The sequence below is a fragment of the Chiloscyllium plagiosum genome, unplaced genomic scaffold, assembly GCF_037043375.1.
Source record: "Chiloscyllium plagiosum isolate Xiang-an unplaced genomic scaffold, Cpla_swu_hap1 HiC_scaffold_17, whole genome shotgun sequence".
Taxonomy (NCBI): Eukaryota; Metazoa; Chordata; class Chondrichthyes; order Orectolobiformes; family Hemiscylliidae; genus Chiloscyllium; species Chiloscyllium plagiosum.
In genome coordinates, this window is record NW_028270155.1 from 33,780,614 (window position 1) to 33,796,550 (window position 15,937).

The following is a 15,937-nucleotide window of genomic DNA, read 5'->3' on the forward strand; positions in this document are numbered from 1 at the left end:
CTTGCCTGTTAGAGACCTCTCTTTATCTTTGAGCTTCAGTTCTTATATGAAATATGAAAATTACTGTAGTGCTTTGGAACCATCGAAATTTTGGGACCCAGAGGCCATTCAACCCATTGTGAATGTGTCTGTCCCTGCCTCGAAAGCTGCAGCGTGATGGGTACAGATCTAGGTTGCCTTTTAAATCATTTGAGGGTTTTCCCCTTGACCACCAAATTGGTTGTGAGCATTCCAGACATCCACCATCCTCTGAGTAAAAAGGATCTTTTTTCTGCCCCTCTAATCTTTCTAACATCATCTGAAATGTGCCCCCTGCAGTTGACTTCTCCACTAGGCAAACAGGTATTCCCTGTCCACTCTATCCAAGCCCGTCATTACTTGATAGAGATTATGTCCTTCCTATAATATGGTGACCAGAACTGTGCACTCAACTCCAGTTGTGGCCTAAACAGAGTTTCACCATTAGATCCCTGCTTTTGAGTTCAGTACCTCTCCCAATGTCGGGAAACAACCCACATAGCTTCTTTACCACCTTATGCACCCATCCTGCCACCTTTTAGGGACCTGTGGACATGCATTTCAAGGTGTCTCATTTCCTTTTCCTGCCTCAGTACACTCCTGTTTATATGTACTTCGCACTTTATTTGCCCTCACTAAATGCATAACACCACACCTTGTGGATTGAATTCCATTTGCCACTTTTCCCACCCCACTGAGCCAAAACAATGATATTGTCCTGCAGTTGACAGCGATTCACTTTCAATTACATGGCTATTGTTTGTGTTGTCTGCAAATTCACGTTAAGTCTAATTCATTATTATATACCACAAATAGTAAAGGGATCAACACTATCCTGTGGTACACCACTGGAAACTGCTTTCCATTCGCAAAATCATCTATCAACTATTTCTTATTGGTTTCTGTCACTGAACCAATTTTGCATCCAACTCACTGCATTCCTGTGTGTTCTGTGGCCTTTAATTCTCTCATCAGTCTGCCATGAAGACCTTATCAAATGCCTCACTAAAAGCCACGTAGACAATGTCTACTGCACTACCTCCATCAGTGCTCCTTTTACTTCCTCAAAAAATTCACTGAAGTACATTGCAAATCTCTTCACACACCTGTGTTTATTCTCGGATTAATCCATGTCATTCCAAGTAAAGTTGATGTTATCTCTCAGTATTAATTCCATTAATTCCACCATTGAGGTCAGATTGAATGATCTCTAATAATTTGCTTTATCCCACAAACCCTTTTTAATAATGGTAGTGTGTTTGGAGATCTTTGATCTTCTGGTACCTCACCTGTATCTAGGGAGTATTGGAAAATGATCCTCAGAGAATCTGCTGATTCTTCCCGGCTTTAATTATACAGCCTAACTTGCAATCCATCTGGCTCTTGGTATGTATTAACCTTCAAAATGGTCCTTCTATCCAGTAATTCTCCTCTTGTTCTGCCTATCGAACATTTCATACACTGCTGTGACTAGAATACCTAAATCATCCCCCTCCTTTGGAGGCAGAGACAACATACTCATTACAAACCCTGCTCACGCCTTTACACCAGTACAGAACTTGCCATATATGTCTAATAGGCCCTATCCTTCAAACTTTTAAAAGTATTTACTTATTTGTTTGATTGTCATATCCACAATTTTTTTCTGCATTACCTTATCCTACATGTTTCTGGCAGTAACTCCCTTTTTCTTTGAGCAGACATATCTGCACTATGCCTGTAGAATCTCTCTAGATTTTGATGAACCAAGATTCCTGTTCAGTTTTAGAGAGTGTATTCAACTTGCTAAATATAGCACAATACAAATACACTTAAAAGTGTCGGTGATGTAATTGCATTATAGCCAACACACACTTCGAACGTTTGCATTTTAGAAGTGTTCCCTATTCGCAATTGCATACAGCCAATTCGTATTAACGGAAGATGCATTATAGCAGAACTGCCTGTATCAGAAATAGGGAGCAACCAAAACTGGTGAGGGAGGAAGGTCATCAAGGCCTTTTTTCATAATACTAATTCCAGAAACACACTTCCTAATCAGGGGTCCAGTGTTTTCACAATGAGCTATTTAAAAACAGAAGCACAGAGGACTGCATTTTTTTAACTTCTGAAAATAAGATCATAACTAACTTATATCTCATTGATTTTTCCATAATCTTCCTTTTAATAAATACAAACAATATTGTGCATATACTTGAAGAAGTGCAGGCACTGCTGCTGAGACTAGATTCAGAACATTAATGTATATGATATGTTTGCCTTGCCCTCCTGTCAAATCCAGGGAGCCTCAACAATTACTGTGCAACATTTAAAAGACATTTGGATAAGTACATGTAGAGGAAAGGTTTGGAGGGATATGGGAGAGGAGAGGCAGGTGGGGCTAGTTTAGTTTGGGATTATTTTCAGCATGGACTAGTTGGACTGAAGGGTCTGTTTCCATGCTGTATGACTCTGACTCCTAACCACAGGATGCAAGATGGCTACAACATAGAATGATAGAAGTTCATATCAAATGAGGCCATCTGCTCATGCCTATATTAGCTCTTTAAAAATAGACTACCCACTTAGTCTCACACAACTGCCTTTGCTGTTTATCCTTTCATAGCACCGTAGCCTATTAATATATCAGATTTTGAAAAAACGTATCCTTGTGTCTGAGATTAACATGTTTTTCCCATTCCAGGAGAAGGATTAGATACCAGAATGTTCCCAGGAACATCTATCGTCATATTATACTGTCTGAGATAAAGGAAGCTATTGCAACTCTTCCACCTGTGAGTGCCTTTACACAAATACTCTATTTGCTCTCAAAAGCAGTAGACTTTAATTTACTAAATTGTACTCTTGACACTTTAACTCATGAGGCAGTTGTCCCATTCATTTATCATTATATGTTTTAAAAAAGTAGGATTTTTACTTAAAATTGTTGAAGGACTACCAAATAAAAAAGAGCATGGCAGAAGTATAAGTACATCAGTATGTTGGGATTCTGTGATACCTGTTGAAGGTAGGTGATTGGTCAGGTAATGAAAAAATGTGCAGATTGTAGGAAGACGACAAGACTGAATAAGGTAATAGATTTGAGTTTTGAGGTTTTCAAATGCAGTGGATTACAGCAGATAAGACTGGTAGTTGCAGAACCTCCTGTTTCTTAACACAAACTAGAACATATAGCTGATATTATCATTGTTTTGTTGCATTATTCTGTTGTCTCTTTGTACAAAACTAACAGCATGGCAAAGTTATTTGATGCTTGTAGAGCAAGGAGTGTTAAAATGTCAAACTAAAATTATGTCTTCGGCTGTATGTGGGAGAATAGAGATTACCGCTCAGCTTTCCAAATGGCAAATTAGCAGATAGTGAATGATTTTATAGACCATTCATTAAGTTAATAAATTTATCTGTAAACTATAATGGTGTCTAGTGATCAGTTAGTTGTGACTGAGACTGTTACAAAATCATTGAATCTCCACTTCATCTTGTGGGCAGTACAATCAAGATCATGTTTATTACTAATTCCCTAATCAGTCAATTATATTTTAGTGGGCAGTTTTGTATGAAGAACAGTTGCTGTGACGGACTTAATAATCAAACTTTAATACGTACATTTATCATATTTTGCAGGAAGTAACTGCACAGCCAGTGATGGGTTATGATCCACTTCCTCCACTAGACGGCATTGTCACATACACGAGACCTGAAAGGTACTATTAGCATTTTATTGCAAGCTAGACCAAATTAACTTATCTGCCAGTAGAATGAACATTAAGGTGAGTGACACTGCTTTATTAAAGAGCTTTGTCCATTTTCTGTACCTGTTTTCGTATCTTTGCATAACTAATAATTTTTTGATTTTTGATATTTATGCCAAAAATATTGAAAATGATCACACCATCAGTTTGTTTGACCATAAGAGTACATAAGGTGGTTCGTAATGTTGTCGGATGAATATATAGGATACAAGCAATTTGTACACCTCGCCCGAGGGGTGTTTAGCATTGACTCCTGCTAGAAAAGGGTAAATTTTAGTAAATAAATCAAAACAAAATATTTTATTATTGTCATATGCGCCATGATACAGTGAAAATTGTGATTTTGCATGCTGTTCAAACAAATTGTACCTTATGTAAGTATGTCAGGGTAAGAGAACAATGCAGAATATAGTGTTACAGCTACAGTGGAAGTGCAGACAAAGATCAACTTTAATACAGGAGAGTCCATTCATACCTCTCATAACAGTGAGGAAGAACCTGTTTTTGAATCTTGATTTTTTTAGTTTCTTCAATTGGATACGCAGGATAACACACAATATAGAAGCCAAGTCATGGCTATGATATTTCAGTAAGCCTCTTGGGTGGAAAGTTATAATAAGATGATATTCTCTAGGCTACTAAGGGACACTTACTGAGATTTTAGAGTTTGGCTGTTTTTTATAAGTGAGTGGATATATGGTGGGAATGTCTTGCTGGACTAGAAATAGCTGAGTTTATTTTTACTTTTTAAAAGAAAAAGGCATTACAAAGATTCAGCCAACTGCAAACCTATTATTCTTATCCTGTATTACAGAGGGGGATATAATGGTATATGTTTTAAGAGTACATTGAAGATTATTTGTATGATAACATAAGGACGAAGAGCAATAAATGATTTTTAAAAGCTAAAACTTCTGCTAACCAATTTGCTTTGCTGTTTGAGAAGATGATCTCTTAAATGGTCTGTGGTGAAGACTTTGATAAAGATCTGATGCATAAGCTTAAATGAAAGTGAAACTTGTGCATAGATTAATGAAATTATGTAGGGGTTATATGTTATGGTCACTTGTTCATTCTTGAAATTGACATTTGAATTAATGACCTATAGGTAGATGTTGGGGCATTTCCAACTTAATGATCACACTTATATTCAGGAACTCATTTCAAATTAAAATTGGTGAATACCGAACAGAGTAGGAAGGCGGTGATGTTGCTAGGAGCTACATAATTACACAATAGATTTGATAACTTTTCAGCCACTTGCATATTTTTAACAGATTGAATTTTAAACAAGTGTAAACTGCAAGTAGAAAAGAAATGAGTGAGTGTTGCACAAATTGGGGAAAAACAATCTGGGGTCAAAATCAGTTTGAAGCCCAGGCATAGCTCCTCATTGTTGAAGAAAGAACCAGGTAATAGAACAACCTACACAAATTGGGAGGAGTCATCAACAGAAGAAAGGTCAAAATGCAGGATTTGGATCAGACTGTACAGAGAGCATGTTGTCTAGCCATTGTGAAATAAAAGATATGTCTAAAGAGACAGTAGGAGCTGATGATGTCATGGTATTGTCACTGGGCCAGTATTCCAGATCGCTTTGCAAATTGGTATTTTGAGGTAAAGCTGCAAAGCTTTCTGATCTGATGTCCTGAACTTTGAGAAACCCTTCAATCAAGTGTCAGTTGAAAAGCTGTTACACTAGGTTAAATTTTGGGATGGATAAGTAGTTGATCAAAAGAGGACAATAGAGCACTGTACTAGTGAGAGGAATCAAATCATGTTTGTAAAATATATCATTGGAGTAACTTAAGGTTTGGAGCTGGGACTAAAAATGGCCTGATTTCTTGGTTCTGATGAAAGGCCACCAACCTGAACTGTTAACTCTGTCTCTCTTTCCATAGCTGCTGCCAACTTCACAGCTAAAGCAGGGGAAAGGAGGGAAAGGTTGTACTGGGAAAAGTTGTACTCTGCAAAGTTGCTGAGGCACTACAGATGGACCAGGATATTGGGAGTAAAAGCAAATATTACATTTACTCAGCAGTGTTGTATCTACATGGCTGAAAGATGTTGGAGAATAGCAAACTCACTTCTTATAGATACATATACGTACAGTCACACCAGTGAAGTAAAAGGTTCACAGGTCCTACTGAAGGTTTAGACAGACTGCACTTCAAATAGTGTTCAGATTTGGTCACCAAATACAAAAGGAATATTTGCCGAAAATGGTCTTCGTTTTTTGTGTTAGAGGGCTGAGTTGTGAGGAAAGGTTTGCAAATCTCATACTTTTTCACTGGAAGAATGCAGTTGGAAAGGCAGGTTTAAGTTACTGGGCCTGAAAATTATTGTTGGTCATTGTGGTCCTAGGATTTTAAAATGTTTGTGTGATATCCCTGATTGTCCCAATGTAAGGCAAAAAACAAAAGCAAATTGCATTTATGATGAACATTTCATATAATAAAGTCTCCCCAGATGTTTCCTGGATAACAAAAGTTTAGTTGTAAAGGTCGATATTAAGAGTGTATACCAATGCACTAAATCCAAAGAGAAATTAAAAATGACTACTGCAAAGTACTGTTTGAGGCAGGTCCATGGAACACCATGCAAATCAGTGAAGGATATTTCCAGGACTACTGTCTGCAAGAATTTCTTTACACTGAGTGATTGGTGCTGAGAATGCACTAGTAGTAGTAAGCAAAAAGTTTGTTTTCAGATTCCTGCCAGTCTTTCAAAGGCAGCTATATGTTGCAATGTAGTTTTACAAAAACCTAATTAAGATCCTAGATGGGAATAAGTATTTGAATAAAGGTGTTTTTTCATGTTTTATTATTTATTCTGATGTGTAAAGTTACAATTTCAATTTGAGCAAAAAGACATTGTATTACAATATGTTTTGAGTCATATTTATCCTTGTATTCTTCCATTTTTCATGTGATTACTTTCTCCTTAGTCATTTGTGACAAAGCTGAAATGACTGAGCTTCAATGTTTTTCTTTCAGGATAAACCGTGCAGCAGATGGAAGCACATTGTCACTCTTCTTTCGGTCTTTGTTGCCAAATTTTAATCTCCAGGTGTGTGCTAATGAAGAGGGGTGAAAAGGATATAATTTTGAAAAATCCAAATAATTGTATTAGTATATGAAACTATTCTTTTGCATTTGACAAATGTACTCTGCAGCATGTGGAGCAAGTTCTCAACAGTTTAGCTGACATAGGCAATGTTTCTCTTTTATGTACTTATAAACTATCTATAAAAAGTTCCTTTCTTTCCATTTTTAATGGATTTTTTTTGGTGTATCTACAGTACTTGCTTACTAAGCTTATGCCTGACCTGAGGCATCAAATTCAATGGGACAACATCCCCAAAACTTGTGGTTTTTTTAAAAAAAAAGTAGTTGTGAAAGTAATCTGTTTGACAGGAAAAGATGTGAAACAGATCTTCTATTCTGTGTTCACATGGATATTCATGGATTACAAGTTCAGCATGCAAAATAAATTATTCCAGGCTAGATTGAAGTTATATCATTTAACTTCGTAGGTGAATGATTTTGTAATTAATTTGATTATTCACTTTCTCATCATAAACATACATTCCAATGTTTTTCCAGGAGGACAGGAGACAGAATGTGGAAGGTGAGGGTGCAGAGGACCAACATGAATTGAATCAAGGAGTGAACCGACTCATGGCTGCAATGAGGGATATGTTAGCAAATATCCATTTCCAGGAACCACCACAGGAAGAGTATCAAGATGGTGATGGTGATGGAGAATGGGACTAAAATTTCATGTACTAATCTTCGGTGAAATGTAACTTGCATCTGTAAGAATAATGCATTCTCTAACCACTTACAAAGCTGCACCACAGTGATATAGAAACATTTATTAAAAGATACAATCATATTGTATTTAGTTCCATGGATTCTTATTGAGCATAAGTGAAGAAGGCACTTTAAACATCAGTAATTTTCAAATAATTAGAAGCAACTCAATGAATAATGAATACTGTAAATTTCAACTTTACACTTGGCAAAATTTTATATTTTTGGTCTATAAATCTAGTGAGTTTACATGTTTTAAACATACTTCCAATATAAAGAAGAATCTGTAGGATATCAAAAAACTTGAAAGTAGAGGAGCAGCTGTTGTTTTGTATTTATTGCAGTTTTAATTTAATTATTTAAGTAAAATGAAATTGATATCTAGAATTTACACAAGTGCTTTATGATGAAAAAATGCTGTTACCAGAACAGCACAGGTGGCCAGTGCATAACAGTGCCAACTATGCATATTAAATTCATATTTTTGATTCACAGTAAAGGCTAATTGTTTGATCTGTTCAGTTCTATTTGAAGATGATGGTTTCCTTTCTACAAAGTTTGATGATATATTGGTACTTGGAAGGTGTGTGGAGCAATCAAAGTTTAATTAGAACTGGAGGAGTAGGCAGTCAGAATTGGTGACAACGATAAAGGAATGAACCTGGAAGGTTGAATCCATTAATAAAAATGTAGGAAAGTAATCCATAGTTGAGGCTATTCTGAATATGGTAAAATAACAGTAAACTCTTATGAATACTAAAGCAAAATGCTGCAGATGCTGGAACTCTGAAGAAACAGTAAAATAGTAGAAAATACTCAGCAGATAAGGCAATCTGTAGAAGGAGAAATATAGTTAATAGACCAGTATGATCTTTCTTCAACTGTAATCAGAGATTCTATTTTTGTATAAAGAGTGCGCCATACCACTGACAAGTACATAATTAAGAAAACTGTTATTTCGATTTAACATCAAACTAGGAATTTAGAGAAAATGAGTGAGCATACTTTGTAGTTAGTGGAATGAGTTTGTGAAAACAACTTCGGAGATTTGAAGATTGAAATGCTTGAGTTATCTTAAGGGAAGGTCATTTGAGCTGAAATATGCATGCTGTTTCTCTCTCCGTTGATGCTGGCTGACCTGAACATTTCCAGTGGTTTGTGTTTTGCATGCTCTGAATTCCTGGTTCAGTGTTAAATATTGGTGATTCTATATTCTTGTCATGGTGAGCAGTTGCTTTTATGTGATGACTTAAGTTCTGGATTAAATTCGCTAGTAATTCCAGGGAAGAAAAAAAACTGTCAACTTAGATGACTTAAATCAAACTGTCACCAGAAGAGTACAGATCAACCATAGTCATAAAATGCATCATTAATGTTTCATCCTTTTGATTTGGTTTTGCTTTATTGTAGCAAAATTCCATACTTTTGTAAATAGCATTTAAGATGCAAAAATTCCAGTCCTTTTGGCTGTGATGAGATCTAATTTTGCGAACATGAAATTTGTTATTTGAATCCCAAATCTGTATGAATCAGCATTCTGATTTTTCTCTCTGTTCTCATTTTCAAGTTCAATTCAGAAACCTATTAGTTGCAGTCCATTACATAATTTGTTTTCATTGATCATAATGTAATGCTCGTAAATTATATTCTGAATTGAGTGAGTTGTAGCAGAATGTATTTTTTGTGCATGCTTTGTACTAGAATATTTTTCACTATATTCTAAAAGTATATAAAGTGGTATGAGAAAGCAGATTTTTTTAAAGGCATTAAATTAGAATTAAAATTGTTGATAGTAAAATAAATTAACATTATTTGCGAAGGAATAAGAACCCTTATAAAAGAAGGTCTTACAGCCTAAATGATGTCCAAACAAAGATCTTTATGGAGATGGAATAAATGCCAAACAAGCCCCTTGCCTTGTCTTTAAGTTTGCAGAAATCTGGGACTCACTTTCACTATAAAGACATTGTTGCAATGTTTGATATATACATCTAGATAGTTAAATTCCTATTAGTGGTTTACATAGTCATAGAGATGTACAGCACGGAAACAGACCCTTCGGTCCAACTCGCCCATGTCCCTCCAAACCCTTCCTGTTCATGTACCCATCGAGATGCCTAGTAAATGTTGCAAATGTACCAGCCTCCACCACAGCCTCTGGCAGCTCATTCCATACATGTAAGACCCTCTGTGAAAACGTTGCCCTTTAGGTCCCTTTAATATCTTTCCCTTCTCATGCTGAACCTATACCCTCTAGTTCTGGACTCCCCCACCCAGGGAAAAGACTTTGTCCATTTACCCTATCCACACCCTTCATGATTTTATACGTTTCTATAAGCCTCCCCTCAACCTCGGGTGCTCCAGTGAAAACAGCTCTAACCTATTCAACCTCTCCCTGTAGCTCAAATTCTCCAACCCTGGCAACATCCTTGTAAATCTTTTCAGAAACCATTCAAGATTCACAATATCCTTCCAATAGGAAGGAGACCAGATTTGCACACAATATTCCAACAGTGGCTGAACCAATGTCCTGTACAGCTGCAACATGACCTCCCAACTCCTGTTCTGAATACTCTGACCAAAAAAAGAAAGTATACTAAATGCCGCCTTCACTATCCTATCTACCTGTGACTCCACTATCAAGGAGCTATGAACTCCAAGTTCTCTTTTTTTTTCAGCAACACTCCCTGAGACCTTACCATTAAGTGTATAAGTCCTGCTAAGATTTGCTTTCCCAAAGGCAACTCCTCGATTTACCTAAACTAAACTCCATCTGCCAGTTGGCCCATTGGCCCATCTGATCAAGATCCCATTGTAATCTGAGGTAACCTTCTTTGCTGTCCACTGCACCTCCAATTTTGGTGTCATGTGCAAACTTACTAACAATACCTCTTATACTCCTATCCAAATCGTTTATATAAATGATGTGAAGTAGTGGACCCAGCACCGATCCTTGTGGCATTCCACTGGTCACAGGCCCCAATTTGAAAAACAACCATCCACCACCCCCTTCTGTCTTCTACCTTTGAGCCAGTTCTATATCCAAATGGCTAGTTCTCCCTGTATTCCATGAGATCTAACCTTGCTAACTAGTCTCCCATGGAGAACCTTGTCGAACACCTTACTGAAGTCCATATAGATCACATCTACAGCTCTACCCTCATCAATCCTCTTTGCTACTTCAAAAAACTAAATCAAGTTTGAGAGACATGATTTCCCATGCACAAAGCCATGTTCTGTTCCTCTGAATGTCCTATCAGTATCGCTCTCCTCCCCCCACACCACCCCATCCCTTCTGAGCAACAGAGCCAGGCTAAGTGCCAGAAACCTGACTGCTGTGGCTTTGCCCTGGTAGGTCATCCTCTCCAACAGTATGTGCTCATCAATCCTCAATGTTACTTCTTCAAAAAACTCAATCAAGTTTGAGAGACATGATTTCCTAAGCACAAAGCAATATTGACTATCCCTCGTCAGTCCTTGCCTTTCCAAATACATGTATATCCTGTCCCTCAAAATTCTCTCCAACAATGTGTCCACCACCGATGTCAGGCTCACCAGTCTATAGTTCCCTGGCTTGTCCATACCACCTTCCTTAAATAGTGGCACCACGTTAGCCAACCTCCAGTCTTCCGGCACCTCCCCTGTGACTGTTGATGATACAAATATCTCAGGGGCCCTGATCAGGTCCTTGGGACTTATCCACTTTTATGCGTTTCAAGCCATCCAGCACTACCTCCTCTGTAATATGGACATTTTTCAAAATGTCACCGTCTATTTCCCCACATTCTATATCTTTCATGTCCTTTTTCACAGTAAAAGTGGGGTGGCACAGTGGCTCAGTGGTTAGCACTGCTGCCTCACAGCACCAGGGTCCTAGGTTCGATTCCAGTCTCTGGTGACTGTGCAAACTCCACACACACATTCTCCCTGTGTTTGCGTGGGTTTCCTCCGGGTGCTCCGGTTTCCTCCCACAGTCCAAAGATGTGCAGGTCAGGTGAATTGGCCATGCTAAATTGCCCATTGTATTCGATGTATTAGTCGGAGGGAAATGGGTATGGGTGGGTAACTCTTCGGAGGGTCGGTGTGGACTCGTTGGGCAAAAGGGCCTGTTTCCACATTGTTGGGAATCTAATCTAAAAACTAATGCAGAATACCGATTCAGTATCTCCCCCATCTCCTGCAGTTCCACACAAAGGCCGCCTTGCTGATCTTTGAGGAGCCCTATTCTCTCCCTAGTTACCCTTTTGTACTTAATCTATTTGTAAAAACCCTTTGGATTCTCCTTAACCCTATTTGCCAAAGCTATCTGATGACCCCTTTCTGTCCTCCTGATTTCCATCTTAAGTATATTCCTACTGCCCTTTATAGTCTTCTGAGGATTCACTCGATCGATCCTGTCTATACCTGACATATGTTTCCTTTTTCTTAACCAAACCCTCAATTTCTTTCATTATCCAGCATTCCCTACACCAATAGCCTTTCCTTTCACCCTAACAGGAATATACTTTCTCTGGACTCTCATTATCTCATTTCTGAAGGCTTCCCATTTTCAAGCTGTCCCTTTACCTGCGAAAATCTGCCCCCAATCAGCTTTTGAAAGTGTTTGTCTAATGCTGTCAAAGTTAGCCTTTATCCAATTCAGAACTTCCAATTTTTAGAACTGATCTATCCTTTTCTATCACTATTTTAAAACTAATAGAATTATGGTCGCTGGCTCCAAAGTGCTCCCTGACTGACACCTCAGTCATATTTCCCAAGAGGAGGTCAAGTTTTGCACCTTCCCGAGTATGTACATCCACATACTGAATCAGAAAATGTTCTTGTACACGCTTAACAAATTCCTTTCCATCTAAACCCTTAGCACTATGGTAGTCCCAGTCTATGTTTGGAAAGTTAAAATCTCCTAACATAACCATCCAATTATTCTTACAGGTAACAGATCTTGCAAATTTGTTTCTCAATTTCCATCTGACGAGGGGGTCTATAATAAAATCCCAATAAGGTGATCATCCATTTCTTATTTCTCAGTTCAACCCAAATAACTACCCTGGATGCATTTCTGGGAATATCTGTCCCCAATAAGTTGTAATGCTATCCCTTATCAAAAATGCCACTCCCCCTCCTTTCTTGCCTCCCTTTCTGTCCTTCCTGTCGTATTTGTATCCTGGAACATTAAGCAGCCAGTCCTGTCCATTCTGAGCCACGTTTCTGTAATTGCTACGATATATAAACCAGTCCCATGTTCCTAACCATGCCCTGAGTTCATCTGCCTTCCCAGTTAGGCCTCTTGAATTGAAATAAATGCAGTTTAATTTCATTCCTACCTTGTTCTTTACTTTGTCCCTGCCTGCCCTGACTGACTCGTGTCTTTTCTTAACTGTACCAGTCTCCGATTGATCTCTTTCCTAACTACCTCCTTGGGCCCCACCTCCCCACGTTACTAGTTTAAATCCTCCCCAGCAGCTTTAGCAAATCTCCCTGCCAGTATATTAGTCTCATTCCATCCAATTCAGGTGCAATGTGTCCTCCTTGTACAGGTCACTTCTACCCCAGAAGAGATTCCAATGATCCAAAAATGTGAATCCCTCTCCCATATACCAGCTCCTCAACCATGCATTCATCTGCTCTATTCTCCAATTTCTATCCTCACTAGCTTGTAGCACCGGGTGTAATCCAGATATTACTACTCTCAAGAACCTTTTTAAAATTCCTGCCTAACTTTCTGTATTCTCCCTTCAGAATCTCATCCTTTTCCCTTCCTCTGTCATTGGTTCCAATGTGTACAATGACCACCTGCTGGGCGCCCTCCCCCTTTGAGAATATTATGCACCCTCACTGAGACATCCTTTATCCTGGCACCAGGGAGGGAACACACTGATTTTTCACTGCTGGCCATTATCATGGATAATATATTTGAGAAAATAATTCCGGATGCAACCTATGGTTACTTAGATAGAGATGAACACATTAGAAGGAGCAACATGGTTCCTGTAAAGAAAAATATTTCTCACTAACTTGGTATTTTTTAACAATGGAATAAGGAACCTGGTGGATAAGGTCTTCATGTTTTGAGAGTGCTTTTAATAACACGTTGTCTCTGGTGTATTCTGAAACTCATGGCAGTTTTTTGCACTGGATTGGGATTCAGCTGATTTGGATCTGTCTGGACAACAATTAGATTATCCGTTAGATTACTTTCAGCGTGGAAACAGGCCCTTCGGCCCAACAAGTCCACACTGACCCTCCAAAGAGCAACCCACCCAGACCCATTCCCCTACGCTTACCCCTTCACCTAATACTACAGGCAATTTAGTGTGGCCAATTCACCTAACCTGCACATTTTTTGGACTGTGGGAGGTAACCGGAGCACCCGGAGGAAACCCACGCAGACACAGGGAGTGTGTGCAAACTCCACACAGACAGAGCTTGTCACTAATGTACTTTGAATTGAAGTTAGGATATTTTATAATTGGCAGCTTCATTATGTAGATATTGGGGGAATTGTCTACTGTTTGAGAGGTAGGTCTGGATTGCTTAGAATTCTAAGTTAAAGATAAGGTGGAGGAGGGCTCCTGAGCCAGAGCTCTTCTACCACTTGCTTTTTGTCGTTTTTTTGTGTTACTTACTTTCTAGATGGAGCTCCATCATGACGGCAGTGGCTGGGAAATTTGACGGTTAACCATGTGTCAGTCGTGTGCTCGGGCAGAACTCTGGCGGTCGGCGGCATTGTGGCTTCAAGATCTGGTGCGTGGAAGTGGCTGAGGGCTCGGAGCATGCAGCCCTGGGGTGGCTGGTAGAGGCAATGTCGAGCCCTTGTGAGAAGCGAAAGTCCAGTATGGCCAGGCACTTATGGACTGTGGTGTTGAACTGTTGGATGTGGTTCTTTGTTTTTCTACTTTTAACATGTTTAAGTTTTTAAACCTTGTTTTCCTGCTTTGTACCGAATATGGCGCCATAAGTGGTGACTTGTAAACTTTTCACTACTTATGAGTACATGGGACAGTAAACCTAAATCATGTATGTGCCAACGTTGTGCATGAATACAGGTACAGGTAAAACAATGAAGGTGTGTAGGAGGGGAACTAATTAAAGCCAATGGTTTAAAAAAACTGTTCATTTTAGTGTATCAATCTCTCTAATTATTCATGACCAACCGTATGAAGCTGCAGTTACATGTGATAAGCATTTAGAAGATCATGCAATTTAAGCAAAGCATACATCTATCGTATAAACACCTTGGGTCTTTAGTTAAGATACCATTTTGGTTTCCTCACATAGATAATGTTTGGAAGCTTCGGAAACAACAGGGAATGGTTGAAAGGTTAATTCCCAGTTTAAAATATTTTAGTTATACAATTCAAAGGAGTGGTTGTTCTGTTTCAGAGAAGTATTTGGATGCGAGCATAAAAGGTACAGTTAGTAAGTTTGCAGATGACACCAAAATTGGAGGTGTAGTGGACAGCAAAGGGGGTTACCTCAGATTAGAACAGGACCTGGACCAGAGGGGCCAATGGGCTGAGAAGTGGCAGATGGAGTTTAATTCAGATAAATGTGAGGTGCTGCATTTTGGGAAAGCAAATCTTAGCAGGACTTATACACTTAATGGTAAGGTCCTAGGGAGTGTTGCTGAAAAAAGAGACCTTGGAGTGCAAGTTCATAGCTCCTTGAAAGTGGAGTCGCAGGTAGATAGGATAGTGAAGAAGGCGTTTGGTATGCTTTCCTTTATTGGTCAGAGTATTGAGTACAGGAGTTGGGAGGTCATGTTGCGGCTGTACAGACATTGGTTAGGCCACTGTTGGAATATTGCGTGCAAATCTGGTCTCCTTCCTATCGGAAAGATGTTGTGAAACTTGAAAGGGTTCAGAAAAGATTTACAAGGATATTGCCAGGGTTGGAGGATCTGAGCTACAGGGAGAGGCTGAACAGGCTGGGGCTGTTTTCCCTGGACCGTCGGAGGCCGAGGGGTGACCTTATAGAGGTTTACAAAATTATGAGGGGCGTGGATAGATATATTGACAAAGTCTTTTTGCTGGGGTCGGGGAGTCCAGAACTAGAGGGCATAGAGGGTGAGAGGGGAAAGATATAAAAGAGTCCTAAGGGGCAACTTTTTCATGCAGAGGGTGGTACGTGTATGGAATGAGCTGCCAGAGGATGTGGTGGAGGCTGGTACAATTGCAACATTTAAAAGGCATTTGGATGGGTATATGAATAGGGAGGGTTTGGAGGGATATGGGCTGGGTGCTGGTAGGTGGGGTTAGATTGGGTTGGGATATCTGGTTGGCATGGGCGGGTTGGACCAAAGGGTCTGTTTCTATGCTGTATGACTCTATATAGATCTGGCCAAATTGTTTG

General features: G+C 39.0%; 1 protein-coding gene across 1 annotated transcript in view; it reads left to right on the plus strand.

Annotated features, from left to right (window-relative positions):
• tcf25 (TCF25 ribosome quality control complex subunit) overlaps nucleotides 1-9,500 on the plus strand; it is a 33,564-nt gene extending 24,064 nt beyond the window's left edge. The window contains exons 15-18 of the mRNA XM_087995819.1: nucleotides 2,702-2,792; nucleotides 3,643-3,722; nucleotides 6,767-6,839; nucleotides 7,376-9,500. Coding sequence (XP_087851945.1) covers nucleotides 2,702-2,792; nucleotides 3,643-3,722; nucleotides 6,767-6,839; nucleotides 7,376-7,546 — 415 coding nt within the window. The 3' untranslated portion in view covers nucleotides 7,547-9,500. The remainder of the gene's footprint in view (nucleotides 1-2,701; nucleotides 2,793-3,642; nucleotides 3,723-6,766; nucleotides 6,840-7,375) is intronic.
• The last annotated feature ends 6,437 nt before the right edge of the window (nucleotides 9,501-15,937 follow it).